This window comes from Bidens hawaiensis, unplaced genomic scaffold, assembly GCF_021521415.1.
Source record: "Bidens hawaiensis isolate Kalapana, Puna unplaced genomic scaffold, B.hawaiensis_p1.1 tig00012897_1, whole genome shotgun sequence".
NCBI lineage: Eukaryota > Viridiplantae > Streptophyta > Magnoliopsida > Asterales > Asteraceae > Bidens > Bidens hawaiensis.
In genome coordinates this window covers 529,617-555,574 of record NW_027492076.1, presented here as the reverse complement: position 1 = coordinate 555,574, position 25,958 = coordinate 529,617, and the positions used below count along the sequence as shown (strand labels likewise).

The 25,958-nt window shown below is 36.6% G+C and overlaps 1 protein-coding gene across 1 annotated transcript; it reads left to right on the top strand.

The window, feature by feature from the left end:
* Positions 1-8,401: 8,401 nt before the first annotated feature.
* LOC143542554 (transportin-1-like) lies at positions 8,402-25,347 on the top strand. Its single transcript, XM_077035116.1, has 29 exons — positions 8,402-8,572; positions 9,603-9,890; positions 10,063-10,152; positions 10,938-11,015; positions 11,092-11,172; positions 11,262-11,312; positions 11,447-11,532; positions 11,624-11,690; positions 12,523-12,579; positions 12,659-12,688; positions 12,784-12,843; positions 13,737-13,850; positions 13,954-14,067; positions 14,165-14,263; positions 14,352-14,477; positions 14,554-14,628; positions 21,087-21,158; positions 21,336-21,446; positions 21,531-21,614; positions 22,179-22,286; positions 22,368-22,469; positions 22,548-22,610; positions 22,699-22,773; positions 23,785-23,856; positions 23,937-24,061; positions 24,147-24,198; positions 24,294-24,362; positions 24,446-24,505; positions 25,100-25,347. The coding sequence occupies exons 1-29, from the start codon at positions 8,402-8,404 to the stop codon at positions 25,181-25,183; spliced, it is 2,664 nt and encodes an 887-aa protein (XP_076891231.1). The 3' UTR covers positions 25,184-25,347.
* Positions 25,348-25,958: the final 611 nt, after the last annotated feature.

Below are 25,958 nucleotides of genomic sequence, written 5' to 3'. Positions count from 1 at the left end.
AATCGGACGAAGAGTGGGTTTGTTGTGTTACGTATTTGGGGTTCTGACAACAGGCCATTTGTATCAAGGTTGGTGGTTGTCAATTGACCTTAACAAATAGGATTCCATAAAATAATAATAATAATAATAATATTTTTTTATTAATATAATATTTTTACCTTTCTTACCGTATATGTTAACCGCTCATTCTGATATTTCAGACTTAATTCCTAACTCCACTAAAAAAAAAAAAACTCCCCAGTGTAGGAAAACTCTCCAGAAGGCCAATTTGCATTGAATAATGATTTATATGTAAATTTGTGTAAGATGTATAAATAATGACGGAGGTTGAGTTTGAATATGTGTTTTCTTGTTATTGTGATCAGATGGACATGATATCAATACATTTGATACCTTGATTTAGTGTTGTAGAACATGTTATGCATTTGTCGGTGGTGGGACGGGGACTTGCGATAATCGGGTTGGAAATTTATACGTATATTTTCAAACACACACACACACAAAGGGTAAATTTTTAATTAAAAACTGTGACTTTAAGAGTGTAAAAGTGTAATTTAGGTTAAAAACTCGAACATAACAAATGGATCGCAGGTCACATCTCTCCCTTGTCACTGGTAAAACCCTAATTTCAATCGCAACAAACACTTGCAATTCTTGGTGGCATGTAAACCATAAGGTGAGTGCATCTCTACAATTTTATCGTATGTGATAAGCAAAACGCATGGGCGAACGTGTCTCACTTCATCCCAAAGCACTTTAAAGATTGTTCGATTGACATAAACTACCGATTTTTGGCCGATTAGGTCCGCCTAGCGATTGATTGGCTGAATTAGATGAAAATTCCAAGATGAACCTTCGATTAGCGATTAGTCGTTGATTAATCAGACGCTAGTCGCGATTTATGCTTATAATTTGGTATTTCTTGCATATGTTAATGATATAGGATTAATATAATAAAATAACTTATTGTATCAACTTTATAAATGCCATTATGAGAACTATCTCAAAATAAAATACAACATTCATATAGCACGAAATATAAGATAAAGGATATCGTAGTTTATAAATGGTCTATCGAATGTGCAAACATCAATGTACTTCATCATAGTTGAAGAACTCAAGAAAAAGACATGTAATTCGCACAGTACAGTCATTGATCATTCAATAGAGTTGAACGGATTTGGGAAGAAGAAAAAAACATAACTAGAGTTGAGCAGGTGCATTGATCCATTGCATGTATGGACACTATAATGTAGTTTTGTATTAAAATCTACATTAATCATACACACTCGCAGGGCCGGCCATAGGGTGTGGCGGGGTGGTCGACAGCCATAGGCCCGACACCCCGCTAAGCCTGATTTTTTTTTAATTATTATAACGTCCGACTTCCAGAAATAATAAATAAAGTAATATTTAAATGAACGTTGTTATTTAAATTCCGTATAGTAAGTAAATAAATTAAAATTAGAGAAAGTAGACTTAAATGGATATGGACTTAACAATAAAACATGGATATAGTAAATTAATGGGCCTAAGGTCCATGAGGTAAGGGTATGAGTACCCTTAAACCTTTCCTAAAACCCTAGATCTCATAATTCCACACCTTTCCATTTTTACCAACACACTCTGAAACACACACATAAATACTCTCTTCATTTCGGATCCAAATCCGAGAAAGAAAGAAGTCGTTGGTGTTAGAGCATCGTAACGAGTAAGAAATACACCAAGATTCGGTCGTGTACGAGAAGCCGATTCAAACCGGTTCGTCTAAGGTACGTTTCATAACGAAAGCTTGTTGATTTAGGCTCGGATCGTTTAGTATTTATAGATCTAGCTAAAACCGGGCTTTAAAATCGATAAAGGTTCGAACTTTATCATAAACAAGCTAGATCTTAGTTGATAATAATAATAATAGAAATAAAATAACAATAATAATATCGTAATACTAGTATCATAATAACAGTGGCGCAATAGTGCAAATAATAATATGATAATAAAATGAAAAGTATGATATATTGATATGTGAACAGCAACAGTAGCACAGCATGTTGATGACAATAATAATGTAATAATGATAATAATAAATAATAGTAAAATGAAGGAAGCATGCAGCAAAACAATATCTATACATAAATAAGTGAAATGGAAGGAATACTATTCAAGCACTCTAGCTTAGTGGTGGAGCTGTTGCTTTGAGTGTGAGAAGTCGCGAGTTTGAATCCCAGCTCTTGCGCAAAATTTCATTTTCGAAATGGGTCAAGCGAAAAAGTCCAAGCGAAGCGAACTGAGGTTCATGTGATACGAACTGAGTCATGCTATGTTAACTGGGCCATTCCTAGTTAATCCAAGATAATCCAACAAAATAAACCAAACCAACCAACTTCTTTATCTCCGTATAACCCGATATATTTTAAGATAAATAATCAATTAAAGAAAAGGAATATATTTGTGTGTGTGTGTATAAAAGAAAGGTACGTATATATATATACACATACACAACAATATATTAAAGAAAAGGAACATGTATTAATGAAGAAGAGAAAATATATATATATATATATATATAGTAATGGGAGGATATGAACGCAAAATAAAGATCGTCGTTAAATAAAGTTATTTCGTTATATTTGTTAGCCCAAACAAATGAGCCTAGCCTATTAAGTACGCTAGATTAATAAATACAAATCTAATTAATTATGTCAGTACGTGGTTAATTAATGAATATATGTGTTAAACAGTTAGCCGCGCACAACTCAGGAAGGGCATTACTATAAACGGTGAACGTAACATGATCCAGGTGAGTTCTAGCCCCTTTTATGTGTTATGTTTTCGGGGCTATGTGCATACTACGATGTGTTTAGATTTGTACACTTAACTTAAATGGTAAGTGTATATTAGATATATGTTTATGTATGAATGTGAACGTTATGGATTGATTAATTAGTATGCACGTAATGTTATATTAGTTATGATTGAAGGAATTAGAAGGAAATGAAATGAAGTTATAATGGTATGGTATGTTAGAGGGCACCGGGCCCTAATAATAACCGAGGTATATAGGGCACTGGACCCTTATAATATCCAAGGTAAGTAGGGACTGGACTCTGAGGAGATCCAAGGTATGAAGGATACCGGATCCTTATAAATTCCGAGGTATGTAGGGCACTGAACCCTTATAATATCCAAGGTAAGTGAGGACCGGATCTTTATAGTATCCGAGGTATGTTGCTAATAAGAAGCATGAAAATATGAATGTATGTATGTATGTCTGTACGTATGTATGTATGATTGAATGATAGACGAATGAGTAAGTATCAATACGTATCTTATGACGGTATTGGTAAGTAAGTGAATGTAATGTACGTTAATTAACTATAACTCACTCAGCGTAGCTGACTTTTAGTATGCACGCAGACAAGTAGAATGAGACAAGTTGCTTGATGAGGACACGTGGCAAATAAGAGGAAGACTGGCATTGCTATGAAGAAGACACCGTGTCGTTTTATGTTTTATGTTTATGGATTTATGTTACGATATTTTAAGACAAGAAGGTTATGTTATGAATGAATGACTTTTATTTCCGCGAAATGTTTTAATTAACTCTGATTTTACGAATTATGTGAATGAGTAAATCCAACCAGCATGAAAGTAGGGCGCCCGGGTCGGGGGCCTTACAATTATATGTATTTTTATTAAAGCAATATGTATATTTAGTGTTTAACCTTAGTTACATAACTACTAGCTTGGTATAGTGGTAAAGGGGTATTATTCTCAACCAAAAGGTTATGGGTTATAGTCTCATTTTGTAACATGTTTAAGCTTATTTTTATACAAAAGTTTTTTAGACAATCTAAATTATAACCAAGCAAGCTCATATTAAAATTAAACTGTTTAAACCTAACAAAATAATCCCTTTACTTTAGACCTAAAAAAATTTTCGCCTTCAACCTAAAATTATTTTTGCGTTCTCGAAGCAGGTCCTGCACACTCATATACATTCAAGCAACATTTAAGTAAAAGACAAATATTACTTATCGCTACAAAAATACTTTTTTTTCTAATCTATTTAAGATTTTTGTTTTTTTAATTATTCAGACAATAAAAAATAAAGTTTTTCAAAGGAACCTTCTTATATTCCATTAGAAGATTTTTCAAAGTAAGAAAACACAAGCGTGAAGGTGCAATATTTTGCAAAACAGTAAGCCATGTTTGAAGGTTGTTTCCGGTCAAAACGACTAGAAGTAAGCCGTCTATCCTTTATTGAGTTCCATCGCATTTTAAAACAAGACAATTGCCTCCTACCTGAGTTTGGCAAATGGCATCTTGTTAGGACTAGTGGTTCTATAAGGACTAAAAAAAATCATGTTTTGACTAAACACAAGTGCTAATAGTTTATGAGAGAAGAGCACTCCATGTAGGAACTATTGATACACATCCAGACCTTGGATCGACCATATGACTTGGAAGGTTCTCTCACACGTCTATTTAACCTTATTTCAATCACTTAGACAGGCCTTACCGCTTGAACATATAAATGAAACATAAACGCTTAAACAATCTCAAATAATCATTTGTTCTTAAAAACCTTTAACCCGATATTGTAAACCTTGGTTCCGTTAGTCACAAATCTCCAGATGATTATCACAAAAAAAAATTGTTATAAATGTAATATATCCTAATATACCTGTCGTGGAAACATAAAGTTCATGAATGATTGAATGCTAAGACTTAAGACTGGAATAAAAATCATCCGATATAACTCCAGGTGACCTCTTAGTGAAGATGTTGGCTACATGATATTTGGACGGAACATGGCGCACCCGAACTTGCCATAAGTGACTTTCTGGCCACACAATGAATGTCTATTTCGATGTCCTTGGTGTGTTGGAGTTGGGCAGGATTGTCAGTTAACTAGATAGCACCAGGGATGGCTTAATACCCACACCATTGTAGCTAGAGGGCTATAATATTTTTTTCGATGCTATATATGTAGAGTTGTAGGCGACAGGCACAGGTTTTTCGAGTGACTCTATTGATTTTGTGGACGATGACTCCATTCTTGAATATTAGAGAGAGATGGAGAAGAAATTGAATGTTTTGAAGGATATGTTAAAAGGGAAAGGAAGGTTTCTAGCAATCGCAGGATTGCGGCTCTAAGTTATATATATATACTCATAAAATATCAATGCATGTCATGTTGGTGATTTTGGAATTGCAACCTTGAGAGTCATATGAAAATTTTCAGATAAAACTCGGAATATGAGACAAGAATTTAATATGGAAATTGTGAAGAAGATGAACCAGAGAATGTGTCGGCCAAAACAAAATCGTGTTTTATCTTCAGGGCAGTTGTAGTTCAAGACAGCTGCTTCAAGTAGTTATCTATTCAAAATTTAAAAACATTAATAAATAAACTTCAATAAAACTTATGATTATGTGTGAGATAATCATAAAATTCATTTTCTAATAAATTTTTAATGAAGCTTTATTAACGAAAATAAAGGGGCTCTGCCCCTTGTAGTGGCGGAGCCAAGAATTTTCACTTATGGATTCGAAATTTTTAGGTGCTCGATCTTTTTCCCGGCGTCAATGTTTCTGGGCCCGGATGGTCGGGTCGGTCATTCGACCAAATAAATAAAACACAATATCACTATCATAACAAATGCACATCATCGTTGTTTTCGGCTTGAACTGGTAAAAAAAGGCTATAGTCTAGACCTGGTTGATATAAAACAAATTACCTAGTCGTTGTTTTTGGCTATTTTTTCTATTTACTTTTTATTTTAGTATTATGTTTAATGCTAATTGGGTAGGGCTTATTAACCCATATTATTAATAATCTTGAGCTTAACATATGTGGGTTATTATTGGTCGACAAATAAAGTTTGCTACTAATTTTTGTAGTTGTTTTTTAAAGTTTTTATATTTTATAGAATATTATTCATTACTAAAATACCCTTTTAACCAATTTTTTCATAATCAATGGGTTCGAATACTTTTTAAAATGATGTTAGGTTCGCTCGCCAGAAAAGAATGAGTTCGTTCGTTAAATTGTACTTATTGGTTATATATGAAACCGGAAATTGACCGGGTTCGGCCGAACCCGGTAAGGCACGTGTGGCTCCGCCACTGGCCCCTTGGACACTAAAGCAAGCGTGCACTCTGCATATTTCAAACTTGCTTAATGTTTATTATGATTACATTGATCGGCCAGCTAATCCAATTACACTAAAATACAAACATATTAAACCTCTGTTTTAGTCATTTTATTAGCAAATTTACGTGAACCGATATTTAATTCGTGTATATTTGATTTTTGTAGGTATAAGTTGAAAAGAAGCTAAAACGATGTGGTCATGTGCGGCTGATAAGATAAAGTGATTATAGTTTTTGATTAGATCTCAAGGAAGTATGGAACAACCTAAGAGATAAGTTTGATACTTTGGTTAGCATAATTGAAATAACAGCTTTGGACCGAGATATAACCAAGAGAATGATTTGACTTGTTCACTGAACTTCTGCTCAATTTACCAGGCTGCGAATGTGGGGACAATTCCATCAAATGAAAGAAAGAAAGAAAGAAAGAAAAAAAACGTAAGCTATCAAAATCTTCACAGGTTTAGTCACTTTTATTCTCAAAGTTTTTTATTTATCGCATTGAATCTTTCAGGTTTCACAATTATTATAAATTCTGTCCAAATCAGTAACTTCGTTTATTTTCATCTCAAGTCATGAACAATTATATCAATTTATATAAAAACATCTAGAGATTAAAAACATAAATAATTGTTAAATGAAAAAAAATATATAAATTAAACAATGAAACCACATCTTGTTTCAATTCTGCCGACCCCCCCCCCCCCTAACCGGTCACCATCATCACCATAGCCCATCCACCATCAGCCAAACCTCACTTCCCTTAGAATACCACCAGGTCCACCATCACTCTCCAATCACTGCCACCACCGTTAGATTATATACGGAGTGCGGGATCTTAGTGCTCAAACTCGCTATAGTTCAACCACCGACTATCTCAATTGTGAGTATAATTGGAGAATGCCACAAATATATAAATCCCTTGGTAAACACAAACAATTGGCTCATTGTGAACCGTTGAATAATGTCAATAGTACAATATTGGGACTGGCAAACACCCGTCATGGTTGGTTGCACCAATATGAAATTACAAATAATATGCTAATCAATTTGTTTTGTTTGGTATCAACAAGACGAAGGGTGAAATTTTGATTTGTCAAAATTGTGTCGTGGGTTTTTAAGTATTGCATTAACTTGCATAAAAACGTGTTATACCTATTAATACGAAAATAAGCCATGGTGGACCAAATTGCCATCATGCATAATTTGGGTTGTGGTTTATCAGTATTCACATAAAATTGGTTAAGCCATGGAAGACCAAATTGCCATCATGCTTAATTTGGGTTGTGGGTTTATCAGTATTCACATAGAAAAATGGTTTAATCTTACCGTTTAATGTTTTAAACCCGCGAACTCACCAACTCTTTGTAGTTAACCGTTTTAAACCCATGTTTTAGGCCAAGATGACAAGTAAGTGGATATACTTCCGTTTAAAAATGTAGTTTTTAGAAGACATAAATATTTAGTATGTTTAAGTTGGTTCAAGTGTAAAGGTGGCCTGGAGCCAAACCCATGAAATACTCTAAAGATGTGATGAAATATAAATTTAGTTTATTCTCGTTAAACAATGTTTTGTGAAACAATAATTCGTCGCACCTTGTAATTCCGCTTTAACATAATTCGTCGCACCATGTAGATTGGTCTTCATATACATCCGAATTCGGTATGTTTAGTACTGGTACAAAAGATAAACATTTTGTAACTAGTTACAATATTATACCAATATACAATACCCACTTTCATAGAAATTATGTTTTGTTATTTTCGGTACTGGTACCTGTACCGATTACACCCCTACCCTAAATTATTCGAAATTCGCACTTAAGCCATTGAGCTTACAATTTTTTTCCTTAAAATACACGTTTTATATTATTACAAGCATAACTCTTTAACGTGCTTATTTTCACAACACTTATTTTATTTGCTAAACAATAAGAATACCAACGAAATGAACACGTGTCACGATACTTTTGTGCATATTACGACTTTATTTTTCAGTACTATAGCGAGTATAATAGCATACCGGTAATTCACCAAATTTCCTAGTTATACCCAAATGAAAAGACCATTGTGCGATCATTTTAGGGCTCAACATAATAATAATAATAGTAATAATAATAATAATAATAATAATAATAATAATATCCCCTGTTGATGATATAACACTTTCTGAACCAAATTCACCACTTTTTGCAGTCATCAATACCATCTTTATTCAAGCCCATTTGCTCATCATCCATATACCATGGCGGCGGCATGGCAGCCTCAGGAAGCAGGGTTCAAGGAGATCTTTGGATTACTCGAACAGCAAATATCTCCTAATTCCGATAAATCCCAGATATGGCACCAGCTCCAGCACTATTCCCACTTCCCAGATTTCAATAATTATCTCGCCTTCATTCTAGCTCGTGCTGAGGTAATCTTTTACTTTGGGTGATCTGATGGGTTGATTAGAGTGTCAAGTTTGTGTCTTTTTTGATAATTTTGGATGGTGAGATTGAATTTTTTAATAATTGAATTGTAACTTAAGTGGGTTGATTGGGAAGAGGCAATTAGGGTTTTGAATGTGTCAATTGGAGCTAAAGGACTGTTTTTTGTGTTTAAGAATTGACTATGGTTGATCAATATATTAAATACTAGTAGTGAGATCCAATACAAATGAAATTAACCTACTAAACCTAGAGTAGCTAGGTGGGAAGTAAAATTAATCCTTGTTCATACATAGGATTTTCTGGTACGAAATGAGTCACTTCAAATAGATTCATTGCTCTGGCCAAGAATACTATTAATCCGGCATGGGATACATGAGCCCCTAGTAGTGGTAGAACTAGAGTAATTAATAATTATTATTACTCTACGTCTATACAGTTTTGAACTAGAGTAACTACGCTACAAAAATGAAGTAGGGTAATAGTAATTAGTAAGTAGTAACTACTCTAGTTCAAAATCTGTAGAGAATAATAATTATTTATTATTCTAGTTACCATAGTTACTCTTTTGTATGCTTCTCACGTTATGAGCAGTTTGTATTTGATCATAACACTAAATACCATTAGCTTAGATTACTAGTAGTTTGGTCAAGGAGTTTCAAATATTAAGTATCTGACTCATATGCATTCATGCTAATTATGTTGGTGCGGTATAAATAGAGCTTTTGGTGTTCCTCGTATTTTGTTTGATTATAAGTGAATTCTTGATGCTTGCTGATAATGTGAACTTATGAAAAAAACTCCATTAACACAAAAGTGGTAGGCTATTACCGTGTACTATTTGCTCGTTTACAAAACGATCCGATTTTGAGCGTAGTGTGAATTCTTTAAACAACCCTATCAAAGCGTTTTTTTTTCCGGATATCTAAAAATAGATTTTGTTTTTGCGTTTGTGACGTTATATATACATGTATAGAAAATTGTTGCTAAGGTTGATATGACGTGTATAATCTACAGGGAAAACCTGTGGAGGTTCGACAGGCAGCCGGATTACTTCTGAAAAACAATCTAAAAACCGCATTCAAGTCAATGCCATTAACTAATCAAGAATACGTAAAAGCTGAATTGTTACCATGTTTAGGATCAACAGATAGACAAATCCGGTCTACGGTTGGAACTATTATTAGTGCTGTTGTTGAGATTAGCGGTGTTTTAGGATGGCCCGAGTTGTTGCATACTCTTGTCAAGTGTTTGGATAGTAATGACTTAACTCATATGGAAGGTGCCATGGATGCTTTGTCTAAGGTATTCTTGTTAATTTTCAATCCTACGTACATAGTTTATCAGTTATTAGTTATTATATACACAATTATAATTATTATATATATATATTATATATATAAATTAGTTTTGTATATAACACAATATATATATTATTTTGTTATTTTTTATCATAATTTACTACTATAAAATACAGATTTGTGAGGATGCTCCTCAAGTGTTAGATGTGGAAAGTCCTGGATTATCTGAGCGACCCGTTGATATATTTATCCCAAGATTACTTCAGGTAACAATTTCATCTTGTTATAATACACGCGTGCGCGCACACACACACACACACATATTCATACATTGGGGAGTGTTCAAATCAGAACCAAGAAATATGCTGAGAGCTGCGGAAACCGCATAATGCACTTGTACCTCTTGTTTTAAGTGCTATACGAAAGACGGTTACATATGCGCCTACCCGCTATCTCATGAAATCATTAATGCACACCGTACAAGAGCTTTATGCGGTTCTCGCAGTACTCAACATAAAACTGGTTTTTGAAAAGAATGTGCCCCTTACTCCCTATAACATCTTTGGTATAAGGGAGGGTTCTACATAGTACACAATATTTTGGAGAACAAGAAGAACAAAATAGATCATTCATTTTTTCAATCTACTTAAAAAAAATAGTTTCGTCGAAATTCTAAAATAAATAAGATTAAATTTTGTTTATATATATATATATATAAAACCAATACATGCACAAGCCATATGTAGGTTATATTACCTACACACATGTAATAAACGTTAATTATTTGGAAAAAGCATATGAACAAGTTAGTTTTAACGGTTTTCATGTGCATAGCATACACATTTGTATGTAAGTGGTAAAATTTTTATAAATACAAAATATTGATTAAAAAATTTAAATTATTTAAGTTTGTATTCACAATAGTTTAGTGTTCTGTATTGAATCTTATCCTATATATGTATATGTGTGCGTGTGTGAGTGTGTGCGTGTATCTATGTAACTATATCTTCTTTATAAAGTTCTTGACTTACCCATGTCGCAAATCGTGCAGTTATTTCAATCTTCACATGCCTCTCTTAGAAAGCTTGCATTGGGCTCTGTAAATCAGTTCATTCTGTTGATGCCACCAGTAAGTTTTGTTTAAAGAATTTATCTTTATACTAAATAAGTTTAATACTAATGACAGGAACATAAACTTTTTACAGGTTTTGTATATGTCTATGGATACATACCTGCAAGGTTTATTTGTTCTTGCTAATGACACCTCATCAGAAGTCCGGAAATTGGTAAATATTTCCACACCTTGTCAATTAACACGTTTAGCTTAATATTCAGAAGGGTATTTATGGAATCTTGTTATTTATGTGATGGATAGGTTTGTTCGGCTTTTGTTCAGCTAATTGAAGTTCGTCCTTCTTTTATTGAGGTGGGATTTTGTTTAATATATACTTTACTTTCATATTCATACTTATTACATCTTGTGATTATTTTCGGGTATATATTGTGTTCGCCTTTCATTTATTATTTCATACGGTTCACAAGTGATTTTTGTGGTTGCAGCCACATTTGCATAATGTAATTGAATACATGCTACAAGTGAATAATGACCCTGATGATGACGTGTCACTTGAAGCCTGTGAATTTTGGTAACCTATTATTGCTTGTTGGTGTTGTTATAACTTTGTACCTTCTAACTTTATTGTTTTTCATTTTTACCCTCTGTTTCTAAATTTGCAGGTCTGCATATTGTGAAGCACCATTGCCACCTGAGAATTTAAGACCCTTCTTGCCACGCTTGATTCCTGTATGTTAATGTTTCTCATTACTTAAGGGTGAATTTCATATACACCCCTAAAGTTTCCTAAATATCATATATGCCTCTAGAAACTAAGTAAACTATCATGTTTTTACTCCATTTTATTATAAACAGTTGAGAATATTACCATTTTACCCTTATTTTCCTCAGAGCTTTAAAGTTTCATATTTACCATATTTAACCTTCAGTTTTCATATTTACTCATCAACATTATTAATCTAAAAGTATAAAGTTATTCATTTCATTAAATCAATATATTTTTCTTCTCATCGACTTTCTTTTACAATTAATTTTTTTTGAGAACATGCATAGGAACTTATCGGACAAGTGTGATATAACAATACTTGTCTTTGGAAAATTGAGTAATACAAACATCTTTTTTGTTTATAAAAGTGTAGCTTCGATTCTTTGAATTTTAGATATCCCTTGAGCGCAAGTAAATTAATTAAAGTTGTGTGACATGTAAGCAATATTGATTACAAAAGACTTTTAAAGAAGCACAAGAAAGTTAAATAAATCACGTTATTTTCATGATTATACAACATAAATTAGTTATTAAATAGGTGTATAAATAGTTATATATATATTCTTTGCAATATTTAAAGAGTCTTTTTGTATGATGGTCATATTTCAATTGTGTTTAATGAAATGTTCAATGTGTAAGTATGATATTTTAGTTAATTACTAGGGTTATATATGATATTTTAAATTTAGATTGGATATATATATATATACACGAAATTTGTGTAAGCTTATAGGATATATATGGAATTCTCCCTCTAATAATATTTTTCAAAATTTTCTTTTTGCACAATTTTAGGTTTTGTTGTCAAACATGGCTTATGCTGACGACGATGAGTCACTACTTGATGCAGAGGTCAACCTCGTTCCATTGTTTTTTCTTTAACTGAATTTTTTCATTAATTGTAGATTATAAAAAACATTCATAATTGCAGGAAGACGGGTCTCTTCCGGATAGAGATCAGGTTCTAATTTCTGTCTCTAGTTAGACCTCTTTAGGAGCATTCTTAATAAACTTATGGTTCTTGAATGATTTTCTTAATTTATATTAGCTATGCAGGATTTGAAGCCGCATTTTCATTCATCACGTTTTCATGGATCAGATGAAGCTGAAGATGATGTAAGTTCTCAAAATTTTGGGTTTGGTTCGTTTTCAGTTTTTTTTCGGTTTTAGGTATTCAATTTTCACAATGGGTTTAGTTCGATTTCGGTTGTTACATTTGGGCAAAAAAAGGCCCAAAATGAATTTGGGCTAAAATCTTTTCATTAATTAATAGTTAATTGATTCATTAATTAATAGTAAATTGATTATTACATGTTTGAACTTTGGACCTAAGCTATTTTGGGCTAAACCATTTATAGTCTCTTATAAATGACTTAAAATCGATTTTTTTCGGTATTTTTGGTTTAGTTCGGTTCGGTTTCATTTGGTTCGGTTCTTTTGGTTGATAGCAAAACCGAGAACCCGTTTTTTAGAAAACAAAAACCAAACCGTCAGTTTTAGATTGGGTTCATTTATTTCGGTTTGGTTTGCTCGGTTTTTGGTTGATAGCAAAACCAAAACTGAACCGAAAAATCGGTTTTTTAAAAAGACAACCATATCGTTAGTTTTTGACTGGGTTTGGCTACTTCGGTTCGCCTTTTTTTTTTGGTTGATAGCAAAGCTGAAACCCAACCTAAATATCAGTTTTAAACAAAACAGAAAACCAAATTGTCATTATTTTATTGGATTCAGTTATTCCAGTTCGGTTACGTTTGTTATTCAGTTACAGTCATGTTATTTCGGTTTCTTGCACACCCATATAAAAATGTATCAAAAACTTGTATGGGTCAGCCCAACTCCACCAGTCATTTTAAAATACCACAAATTATTTTTTGTATCCTGACTCACACATCTTACCACCTGCATATAACTTCAGTCGGTTAATTTGGTAGTTTGTTTCCTTTTGCATATAATAACGGCTATCAATGACACTTGTTTACTTTTGTTTTATATACTTATAATAATTACAGGATGATGACATAGTGAATATATGGAACCTCAGAAAGTGCAGTGCGGCTGCCTTGGATATAATCTCCAATGTCTTCGGTGATGAGATTCTTCCGACTTTAATGCCCTTTGTCCAAGTAATTATTCTCCAATATTTCATTTTCAAGTGAACCATTAATTCGCAATCGTCTTACCTTTTTTTGTTACAAGAAATTATATAACATGACGGTCAATGTGCAGTCTAAATTATCCACTTCGGACGATTCAAGTTGGAAACAAAGAGAGGCTGCAGTTTTAGCTCTTGGTGCCATTGCTGAGGGTTGCATTAATGGTCTTTATCCTCATCTTTCAGAGGTAACTTCTATAATAAAATATTATAATCAGCTTGAGATTAAATAAAATAATTGCTTGTCTCGTCTTATTTTTCAAAATGTTAAAATTTTCTTGTCAGATTGTAGCTTTCCTCATCCCGCTTTTGGATGATAAGTTTCCATTGATACGGAGCATTTCTTGTTGGACGCTTTCACGTTTTAGCAAGTTTATTGTTCAGGTACGGTTTTAATTCATTGTTACTTGTTACACACATAGTTAATTATGACTTAATATTAATTTATTTGTTTTTTTGTTTTCTGTTTTAGGGAACGGGTCATCGAGAGGGACATGAACAATTTGAAAAAGTTCTCAAGGGTCTTCTAAGAAGAATTTTGGATGATAACAAGCGTGTGCAGGAGGCTGCTTGCTCAGCTTTTGCAATTCTAGAAGAGGTTATTAGAAAAGGGATGCGCTATAAATTGATTTGTTATTAAATGAAAAGTGTATTTATAATGTGTTGAACTTCAGGAATCTGCTGACCTTTTGTCACCACGATTGGAGATTATTTTACAGCACCTAATGTGCGCTTATGGGAAATACCAGGTTAATTTCTTAATTAATAATTTCTGTATTAGATATTGAAGAGGTAGGTCCCAGTAGAGCCCATTTGGTCCCGCAAGACTCACCTTAAACAGGGACGTCTGCGCGAAAACCAACTGGATCCGCAGGACCAACCATGCTCAGAGACGTGACGTCCTTACGCGCAGTACGCAAGCTGTTCCCGCAGGAAATGCCTCCCATGGTGAAGGACTCCGCCTGTTCCCGCAGCCTCGGATACAAGCCATGAGGGAAGGACACCCGCGCAGCATGGCTACACGCACTAGGTACTTAGCTCTCGATCATTCAGTGTCACCTGAAGGAATGAGCAAAGCCGGGAGCAATCCCGCACAGAGGCGGGAGGGGGAATACTCCCGCCCAAATAAGCCAGTCTGTATACTGAAGGACCTTTTACTGTACCTGACGAGGTATGGGCGAAAGATCTGATCAGAGATACGACAGCTCACTGATACAGCATGGCGAGCAGCATGCTCCTGTACTGTATCACTATTAGCCGCTGCCTACTCACCAACTACTGTCATACCACGTGCGTAGCCGGCAGTTGGTGGAAAGGGAACAGTATACAGCAGGCCTGGTCACTATCAGCCGCTGCCTACCCACCAACTACCAGCAGGGCACGTGCGTAGGCTACTGTTGATGAACAGGAACACTGTTGCAGCCGGCCATACCTCCTTGGAAACCTACCTTCGGCTATAAATACCCCAAATGGTATGATCATCTCAACAGGACATTATCATATTATCATCATAATATATACCTGATATCTGCTCTAGCAATCTCTTAATATACTTTTATATTTAAAGAGCAATCTAGTCTGATTCTCACGCCGGAGGGTGGTCACAAGGAGGAACCCCCCCTTCTCAGTGACGAGCTCACGGTGTCTGTTTTGCAGGTTATCAGAAGAACCATCTTCCAAGGGTCTAACCCCTCGTGGGAAACAGCTATCCAACCCCCAGGTTACCAGTAATCTGTCGTGGGTCCGATTGGTGTTTCTTCATTGGCGCCATCCGTGCATAAAGCTAGAACTTTATTTTTCTCCAGTTTTTTCAAACTTCTACAAAGATGGTTAGAGAAATTCCGGTAACCACAACCCCAGCTACTGGGATGAACACCGGCAACACAGTTTTTACGAACACTACCCCGGCTACCGAAGCCGGGGCAAGTGAAGTAAATTTTACGAACACTACCCCACTTACCAAAGCTGGGGCAAGTGCAGTAAATGATCACCTATTGGGATCCACCGATATCCAGTTTGAGAAACGAAGACTCCCCCGCCAGACTCTCGATGAAGTTAAGGCATGGGCGGAGGCACGACAAAAGGAATTCCAGGCTGAGTTGGACGAACGCTTGCGTTCCGTGCAACAGGCCGACGAATTCGAATACTGGGAGGATGACTCGGAGGAATCCGACTCCGACGCGAACCCTCGCCATAGGGCAAAAGGGAAGCGTAAGGAAACGGAATCCCAACCGAAAAGGCATTTTGGACAAGCCTTCAAACCAAAAAGCACAGGTGGAAGTCCACGGGACTTCTCTAAAACGTTCAGACCAAACGTTGCAAATGCAGGAACGTCCAAATTTGCAAGGGACATTGCTGAAGCAATCGCCCCAAAGAGTGCCAAACAAATGCCTAACATAGGCACATATGACGGTATATCTGATCCAGACGATCATTTGAACAGGTTCATAGCGGGGGCAACCGTCAGTAATTGGACGGAACCCACGTGGTGTTACATGTTCCAAATGACGCTGGTGGGGGCTGCTAGAGCATGGTTCGATCGTCTACCGGTCAACCACATCTACGACTGGGCAGACTTCCAACAGAAGTTTAGCCAACACTTCAGCCAGCAACGAAAGTATACCGAGGAGCAATGGACAATCCTCAAATGCATACGAGAGGAAGATGAATCTCTGCCAAACTTCATCACTCGCTTCAACTCAAAGAAGCTAAGTTTGGGCAATATCAGCGAAGATCTCGTTCGCGCTGCCTTCATCCAGGGCGCACATGACCCAGAGCTCATCCGCACCCTAACGGGTAAAGATGGCATGCCATCCACATGGGATGGCATCATGACAGCAGCAAAACGCTATGCGGAAACAGAGAAGCAACTGGGTAGAGATCTCCCACAGAGCACAAACCTCTACACCCAGAGGACGAGAGAAGACAACGTCCTCACCGCCCGACTAAATAAAAAACGAAAGCTAGGCATTTGGCAGTCAAGGGTAAACTTTGACACCTCATCCGGCTTGCAACATCGGTTGGACGGAAGGGATAATGTACAGTCGCACCGGAACTCCAGATGGACGCCACTCACCAAAAGCGTCACTGAGATATTCGCCACTGAAGAGCTCCCATGGCCAAAGCCTCCAATAATCCGACATCGTCACGATGCTGATCGGAGCAAATACTGTGACTTTCACAAGACAAAGGGCCACAACACTGAAGAATGCATAGATGTAAAAGATATGGTCGAAGCATTTGTCAGAGATGGGACGCTCGCGCACCTCGTGGTGTAATAAAGGCTGAGCAGGCGAGTGCGTATAGAACCCCAGCTGGGGAAAACACGAATCAATTCCAGCTTCAAAATCGAGACTACATGCTGCGTAAAGAACGAGATCCCGAACCAGGTGCGTATCGGCTCGATGGCACTCCCATCCCAACAAGGGAGTCATTTACACAGTCTGCATGTAAATCAATTCCAATTTGTAAAGAAAAGGCCAAGAGCCACTTCTAATGGAAATGATTCTCTTTAAGAACACCGAAGCTGATGATTTTACATTGATACTTTTCTGAACTAATATGCCGGTTTTCACCGCATAATTACGTCGTCATTGCATGGGAAGGCGGTCCTACCCGCACGAACCCAGCAACGTGACAAACCTTCACGCAGGTCAGTTGAAGGGGAAAAAGTTCAGCAGCCAAAAATGAAAGTGCCGGTCTATCCGCATGAATCATTAAGAAAACTGAATAATAACCTATCGACAACCGCGCGTCGAACGGTTCAAAACAAAATTCTTAAAAAAGGATAAGAAAAACCTACACGCAGGTCAGATAAGGGTAAAGTTTTGCCATCCTACTAAGTGCAAGTGACGGTTCTACCCGCACAATCACGAAAGAGGAAGCAAAACTTCACACCTATTATCAACCACGTTCAAAGGTTAACTTATCCTCAAAAGGTAAGAAAAACCTACACGCAGGTCAGATAAGGGTAAAGTTTTGCCATCCTACTAAGTGCAAGTGACGGTTCTACCCGCACAATCACGAAAGAGGAAGCAAAACTTCACACCTATTATCAACCACGTTCAAAGGTTAACTTATCTTCAAAAGGTAAGAAAAACCTACACGCAGGTCAGATAAGGGTAAAGTTTTGCCATCCTACTAAGTGCAAGTGACGGCTCTACCCGCACAATCACGAAAGAGGAAGCAAGACTTCCTGTTATCAACCACGTTCAAAGGTCAACTTATCTTAATGCCTTAGAAATTTCGAAAAGGAAAACCTACACGCAGGTCAGATATAAGTTGAAGTTTAGCCATCCTACCAAGTGCAAGTGACGGTTCTACCCGCACAATCACGAAGGAGGAAGCGAAACTTTAACCCACTATCAACCACGTTCAAAGGTTCTTATTCTAAACACTTGGAAAATTGCTAATTTAAACTAAGTATGCAAGTCATAAGTTTATAAAGCAAGGAACCCAAAGAAGGAAATAACAATCTTATACGCAAAAAGATTAATATTTCAAGAATATGTTACAAGAATGGCCGGGTAACTACCCGCCTAAAAGAAAAAAAAAAACTATACAAGTCTATCTTAGCAATGGGAAGGGATCTTCAGGATCAAGCTTCAGGGCCGCTTCCACTTGGACCCGCTCCGTCAGAAGAACGGGGTGGTTCGAGGAACGCTTTGAGGACAGTTAACCCATCATCAGCAGCAGCTACTTCGTCCACTTTCTCCACCACTGGATGCGGGAAGGCGGCGTATTGGTTCAATGCTTGGTCATAAATGGCTTCGGTATCCACATTGAACAAAGGGAAGTTGCAAGGCGGGACGCCTTTCTCAACAAACCCTAGACCAAGCAAGAAGCCGGCCTTTTCCCCATCCTCATGAGAAGCGTTGAGGGCTGCGGTCATAGCATCATCGTAAGAGGTCTCTGAAAAGACCCGACGCACAACCTACAAAGAAAACACAAGTATTAGAACCTTTTTACAAAAGAAAAGCGTGAAGATAAAACTAAACATACCTGAGGCAACGCTTCTCGAAGAAGCCATTGGAGGGCAGCTTGAGCTTCGTTATGGGCGCGTTCGGCTTCGCTCTTGTTAAGGTTGGCAAGTAAAACTTCCTTTGCGGCAGCCTCTTCGACGCCCTTATGCTTCCGCTGGGTCTGGTCAAGCACCCCCCTCTGGTCCAGGATTTCCTGGAGTTTCTTGGCATCTTCCATTGCCAAGGCATCATGAGCGCGTTGGAGAGCCTCTAATTTGCCTTTCAGCTCCTCATTCTCCACACACAAAGGCTCAGCAACGGCTTCAGCCTTGGCAGCCCTCTCGGTTGCGTTTCGCGCAGTCTCCCTGGCCAGCCGAAGCTGTTCATTCACAGCTTGGGCAGCCTTGGAGCGGGCCTCGAGTCGCGCCTGAACTTCAACCTCGAGGGCCTTGAAGGCCTTCTCCTTGTCGGCGGCAGCTGCCGCCAGCTGTTGGTTCTCCTCCCGAAGAGCACGCGCCTCAGATATGTCCTTGGCGCGAGCTGCTTTCAACTTGTCGTTTTCACGACAAAGCAGCTCGACGCGCGGCTGCATCCGGGCCTGGAGAACCCGAAGCTCATTAGTTAGCCTACCCTCCTGGTAGCTAACCATGGCTTCCCCCAACGCACCCGGAGGAGCAGCGTGGCGAGCCCAGTCCACGCACTCCACAGGTGTGCGAAGGGTTGTTCCTCGGCGTATGTTCCATCGAGGAACATACACTTCATTGGAATCCGACACTGCAAAAGAAACAAAAGCAGTAAGGAAAAGATGATAAAAAACATAAGGGAAAAAGAAAGGAACCCTACGCACCTGTAGGGTCAATGACAGGCCGATAGCCGCCAAACCCATCACCTGAACCTAAAGGAAATCCATCTAACAGGTCAGGCAGACGGGAAGGTGGCAAAAATCGACGGGAAGCCCTGCGCGTACCTGATGGTCCGGCCATCGGTGCCGGTGGCGCGGGCATGGCGGCAGCCGCCGTGGTCGCCGTTGTGGTCGCCGCCTTGTAAACAGCAGCAGTAACCGCCGGCTCTGTGAAGGATGCTGTAAAAATCGCACTCACAGCCGGCGGTGATGTCATCTCTGCCGGAACAGTTGGCTCAAAGGAATGAGCAACTGGATCAGCGGATGCAGGCGCAGGCGCCTGGGTCGACGCCTCAGGAAGGCTGACCGAGCCTACCGTCATTGGCGGGGGGATACTCCCCTGCGCTTCACCCCGGAATGCGTCAACACCCACGCCTGCACAAAGAAGAAAGTGTTAGATAAATTTATAGCGATAAATCTGCAGACATTATGATTGTACTTACGGGTTTTCTTGACCCTGAACGTACGGACGGGCGGGGAGGAACCCGATGGAGCCGGCCTCTTGGTACCGGTCACCGTCGTCTTCGTTGGTTCTCCGGAGGTAACGGTCGTAGCCTCCGGAGTAGTGGTCTCCTCACCAACTACCAGCAGGGCACGTGCGTAGGCTACTGTTGATGAACAGGAACACTGTTGCAGCCGGCCATACCTCCTTGGAAACCTACCTTCGGCTATAAATACCCCAAATGGTATGATCATCTCAACAGGACATTATCATATTATCATCATAATATATACCTGATATCTGCTCTAGCAATCTCTTAATATACTTTTATATTTAAAGAGCAATCTAGTCTGATTCTCACACCGGAGGGTGGTCACAAGGAGGAACCCCCCCCTTCTCAGTGACGAGCTCACGGTGTCTGTTTTGCAGGTTATCAGAAGAACCATCTTCCAAGGGTCTAACCCCTCGTGGGAAACAGCTATCCAACCCCCAGGTTACCAGTAATCTGTCGTGGGTCCGATTGGTGTTTCTTCAGATATGGTTGCAAAAACAGTTAATATAAATAATAATATAGCTCTTTTGAACAAGTGAATTAGGAGTTTGTGCATTTAAAATCACCTTGGGCGACTTTTAACCCATGTGATCCAGTTATTTTATACGGTTGTAAGCTATCCAAGCTTACTGACCGAGCCGGTTTTGCTCATTTATAAACGAGCTGATTTCTAGCACAGCCACGAGCTTCTTGAACAGCCCTACTTGGTCTGTTAGAAACAAAACATTACCTGAATCAAATCATCATAAATAACGGGTTAAAGTTATCACAACTAGGTTGTGTTAAACGTGCTTGTAATTTCTCTTTCACTTTCTCTTATGTTTCTTGCTTGATGGAATGATGGTATGTAGAGGCGGAATCTCAGAATTGTTTATGATGCTATCGGTACTTTAGCAGACGCAGTTGGAGGAGAACTCAATCAAGTAATGCATATTATCTTTTAGACTTATTATTATTATTATTATTATTATTATTATTATTGTTATTATTATCATCATCATCATCATCATCATCATTGTTATTATTATTACTATTTTATTTTAAGTTTAGAGCTTTAGGTATTAACTTTATGCATCATGAACTTCATTGTGGAATTGCAGCCTAAATACCTTGAAATTTTGATGCCACCATTAATCGCCAAGTGGCAGCAACTTTCAAATTCTGACAAAGACCTCTTCCCACTTTTGGAATGCTTTACATCAATAGCACAGGCATTGTTTTCATGCACTTCATTATTGCAGCCTAAATACCTTTATATATATTATTATAAAATAAAATGATTTATTGTCTCTTAGGCATTGGGTAGTGGATTCTCTCAATTTGCTCAACCGGTTTTCAAAAGATGCCTAGATATTATTCATAGTCAACGACTTGCCAAGGTCTGATTATTAATTGTTCTATGAAGCATATATGCCATGTTTGTACCTTTTTTATAAATGTTTAAGTTTTATAAAATTAAGCGAGGCAAATTAAACATATTTAAATCTTGGTTATTATTTAGCGATAATCTTTTTTCCAATTAACTTGAAGTAGGAGTTTATCGTGAAGAAAAAAGATTTACTAAATAATAACCAGGTTTCATAATTGTTCAACTTTAAGTCAAATTAGAAAATAAATTATCAATAAGTAATAACCAAGATTCATATATGTTTAATTTGCCTCACTAAATATTAAACCTTATTATTTTTTACACAAGATTGGAACATGTAATGAAAGTTGAGTAATTTTAAAGGAAAAGAAAAACTGTTACTATTATAACATATTCCAGTTTAGTGTTGGTCAGCTTCTGTGAATTTGACTTTTGTTGCAGGTTTCACAAAGTAATTTTAAATTTCTTTAGCATTTATAAAAAAAATTCACAAGATTGGAAGAATTAATGAAAGTTGAGTGATTTTGACTTTCTTTATGTCAACTTTTATGAGTTTGACGTTTTTTTGTTGCAGGTTGATCCTATTTCAGCCGGGGTTCAGTTTGACAAAGAATTTGTTGTTTGTTCATTGGATCTTTTGTCTGGACTGACTGAAGGTCTTGTTAGTGGAATCGAGAGTCTGGTAATGTACCTTTTTACCCCTGTATATTATCTAATGCAATTCATATATTCATTGCATAATCAAATTTCATTTTCATCACAGGTTTCGCAAAGTAATTTAAGGGATCTACTTCTGCAATGCTGTTTGGATGACAGTTCTGATATCCGCCAAAGTGCGTTTGCATTGCTTGGAGACCTTGCAAGGGTAATTTGGTAATTTGATGAATAGATCCAGACATTCATGTTACTTAATAAATTTGTTTTGTCTTGGTGTTTTCATTAGGTTTGTCCGATTCATTTGCGTCCTCGTTTACCTGAATTTCTTGATGTTGCTGCTAAGCAACTGGTATAATTTGACCGTTTGACTCCTTTCTGTTTATTAATTTATTTTTAGCATTTTTATAACATATATATAAATTGTATACGTCTTGCAGAACACTCCCAAATTGAAGGAAACGATCTCTGTGGCTAATAATGCATGCTGGGCCATTGGGGAATTAGCAATCAAGGTGCATACTCTTAACTATGATGCGGAGGAGGTAGAATTGGTGGGTTGTGGGGGTGTAAATGATCCGAGGCGATCCTGAGCTCTGTTCATTTAAGTTACGAGAGCTTGAGCTCGAGCTGGGCTTGTTTCGAGCTGTATTTCTATAACTCGAGCTTGGCTTGATATATTAACTGTAATTTATATATGTAACATTATGTATATTATTTAGCTATTTTTATCATTATATTTATATGTAATATGTAATAATAGGTATTATATAAAGTTATATTTAATACATCAAATAAAGATTATATAAATAATAGGCTCGCTTAGGCTCATGAGTCAGCTCGATCTTGGCTCGTGAGTAGTTTTTCAGGCTCAAGTTCTGCCCGAGGTCAGCACATTTATAATTTATTAATTATTTTATATAAAATTTTAAATAATTGTATATATGTTCATTTATAATTTTTTATATATAACGCAGTATTTATAATTTAGTTAATTTTATTATTGTTTTATCACTTTATGTATACTGTTTACATAATAGGCTCGTTTACGCTTGCGAGCCAGCTCGAGTTCGATAAGTGAAGTCCAGGCTTGGGCTTGTTCATTAAACAAGTTTAATTTTAAGCTCGAGCTCGAACTCGAACTCGATAAGCTCAGTTCGTATCGAGCTTTATCAAGCCGATCTCGAATAGATGACATGCGGTTTGGCTCGTTTACACCCCAAGCGGATTGGATAAATGGTGGTAGTTGTTTTAAGATATATGATTACAGAAATCATATTGTTTTAATAAACCGATTTTGGAGGTTGTATACATTAACATGCAACTTTTGACCTGTTAGTTGACCTGTTTGACCCGCAAATATGTTGACTACGCCACATCTAGCACGCCACGTTTGAAAACTTTGTGTGCGCTACCTATGGAGTTTTACTTCTATGTTGGAAAATATGCCTTTTTAACTTTTAATGCCTATACAATTTTCTTTTTATACATAAATGCTTCAATTTCTTGTATTTCAAATGCTTCAGGTTAACCAAGAAATATCTCCAGTCGTGATGACTGTAATTGCATGCTTAGTCCCAATCCTACAACACTCAGAGGTAATTTCATTCGTTTCATTTCCTTCATGACTTTTCTTTTAATTCTTTTTTCATATTATTTATTTTCTGATCATGAACAGGGGCTCAATAAGTCACTAATTGAAAACAGTGCCATCACATTGGGTCGACTCGCCTCGGTTTGCCCTGAGCTTGTATCACCTCACATGGAACATTTCATGCAATCATGGTGCAGTGCTTTGTGTATGTACGTATTTCGGTTGCATGCTAATATTATTTACTTGTCATTTTGTGGCTTCAAAATTTCATAATTTCATTATTTTGGTGGACAGGATTCGTGATGATATTGAAAAGGAGGATGCTTTTCGAGGTCTATGTGCAATGGTACAAATCTGCTTTTATGATTATGATATTAGTGTTGTTATTATTAACATTATTATTTTTTTTGAAGACGAAAATTATGGTTGGTTGTTTTTCAGGTTAAAGCAAACCCATCAGGGGCTTTGAGTTCACTTGCTTTCTTATGTAGAGCTATTGCTAGTTGGCATGTAAGCTATCTAAAATATGATAAACTAGGTAATATTATAAATGAATATTGCTGTTCTTTACATATTATTGTGTCGTTTTGCAGGAAATAAGGAGCGAGGAATTACACAATGAAGTTTCACAGGTTCTGCTTGGTTATAAGCAGGTATGATCTACATTCTCACACACATATATATGTAATTATTTTTATCATGTAATATATGCTTATTATGGGGTAGGTTCATGTACATTTTAATCTTAACATGAGAATGTAGGAAATAATATCAATTTATAAAAAAATGAGAACATAAGAAACAATACCAATCTACATTTATAATAACAAAGAAAAAACCTAAAAATTACAACAAAAGAATCAAAATCAAGAACAAAATAATAACAGCAAATACCAGCAAATACTTATAACAGCAAAAGAAAAAAATCTAATAATAACAACAAAATATAAAACAGCAAATACTTATAACTTCTTATAATCGAAAATTAGCAAACACGAACAAAAAATAACAGAAAACACCTATAAAAATAAACCTAATAATAACAGCAAATTGTTTCTCACTGTTTTTATGTTAAGAATAAAATGTATTTGATCCTGTTTCTGCTTATTATATGATATGAAAGTTGCTTTATGTATATAATTAAAAGGCTCAAACGCTTAAGCTCAGGCTCATTTATGAAACGGGCATTTTTTAGACTAGAGCTTGGCTCGTTTACAACCCTAGAATCACTATGGCTTTGGTTGCAGATGCTGAAGAATGGAGCATGGGAGCAGTGTATGTCGGCATTGGAGCCGCCTGTAAAAGAGAGGCTTTCAAAGTATAAAGTATAGTTTTGAGGGGCAAATTGGTTATTTAGGAGAGTGTTTTGAAGTTTTATTCGGGCCATGCATCTCAATTTTTTAATTAGATTCATGTTGTGCATTATCTTTCAATGGAAGAAAATCCAAACATTAGGTTTTACCCGATGCAAATTGCTAATCTTCAACGTTATTTGAGAGGACTTCAAAATCAAAGAAGAATATATTAGGTTTACTTGGACATGGATTTTGTGTACAGGGGCTTTTTCGTCATTTGCCACTCCTGGTTTTTTCTTTTATCCTTTTTGATTTTATTTATATATCGTTATTGCTACTATCCATCTTGTATTTTGTTCTTGTATTTCTATTGATTTGTCGGTTTTTGGGTCGAATCTATAGGTTATGGGTTTGAACTTTAAAGTGATGGTTGTTAAATTGTTATGGTGATTTTTGATGGGTGGTAAGGGTGTGTATGCACTCTTGTATGTATTTGGATGGACCACAAAGATGCTCAAATTACAGCTACAAATGGAATTGACATTTTTTTGTCTACAAACTTTTTAAAACTGTAAATACTTGCAAAAATATATTTATGATGGGACTTAACCCTACAAAGCTTTGTTAAAAAAAGACAAGAAAATAACATTAAAATCTTCCTTCAAAAATCAAGCATAGTATCAATAATTGAAATTATTCATTTGCTTATGTCCTCAAAAAGAAAAATGGAGTCATAGAATCAATAAGTACGTAAGTTTTTAAAAAAATAAGAAATTACATCAATATCACTTTGTAACTTCAAAAGGTTGTT

Excerpts from the sequence above, each read along its gene's own strand:
- LOC143542554 (XM_077035116.1), top strand. The coding sequence starts at position 8,402 with ATGGCGGCGGCATGGCAGCCTCAGGAAGCAGGGTTCAAGGAGATCTTT. Across the intron at positions 9,891-10,062 it reads CCATGGATGCTTTGTCTAAG|ATTTGTGAGGATGCTCCTCA; the intron begins GTATTCTTGTTA and ends TATAAAATACAG. Across the intron at positions 21,159-21,335 it reads TTGGAGGAGAACTCAATCAA|CCTAAATACCTTGAAATTTT; the intron begins GTAATGCATATT and ends GTGGAATTGCAG.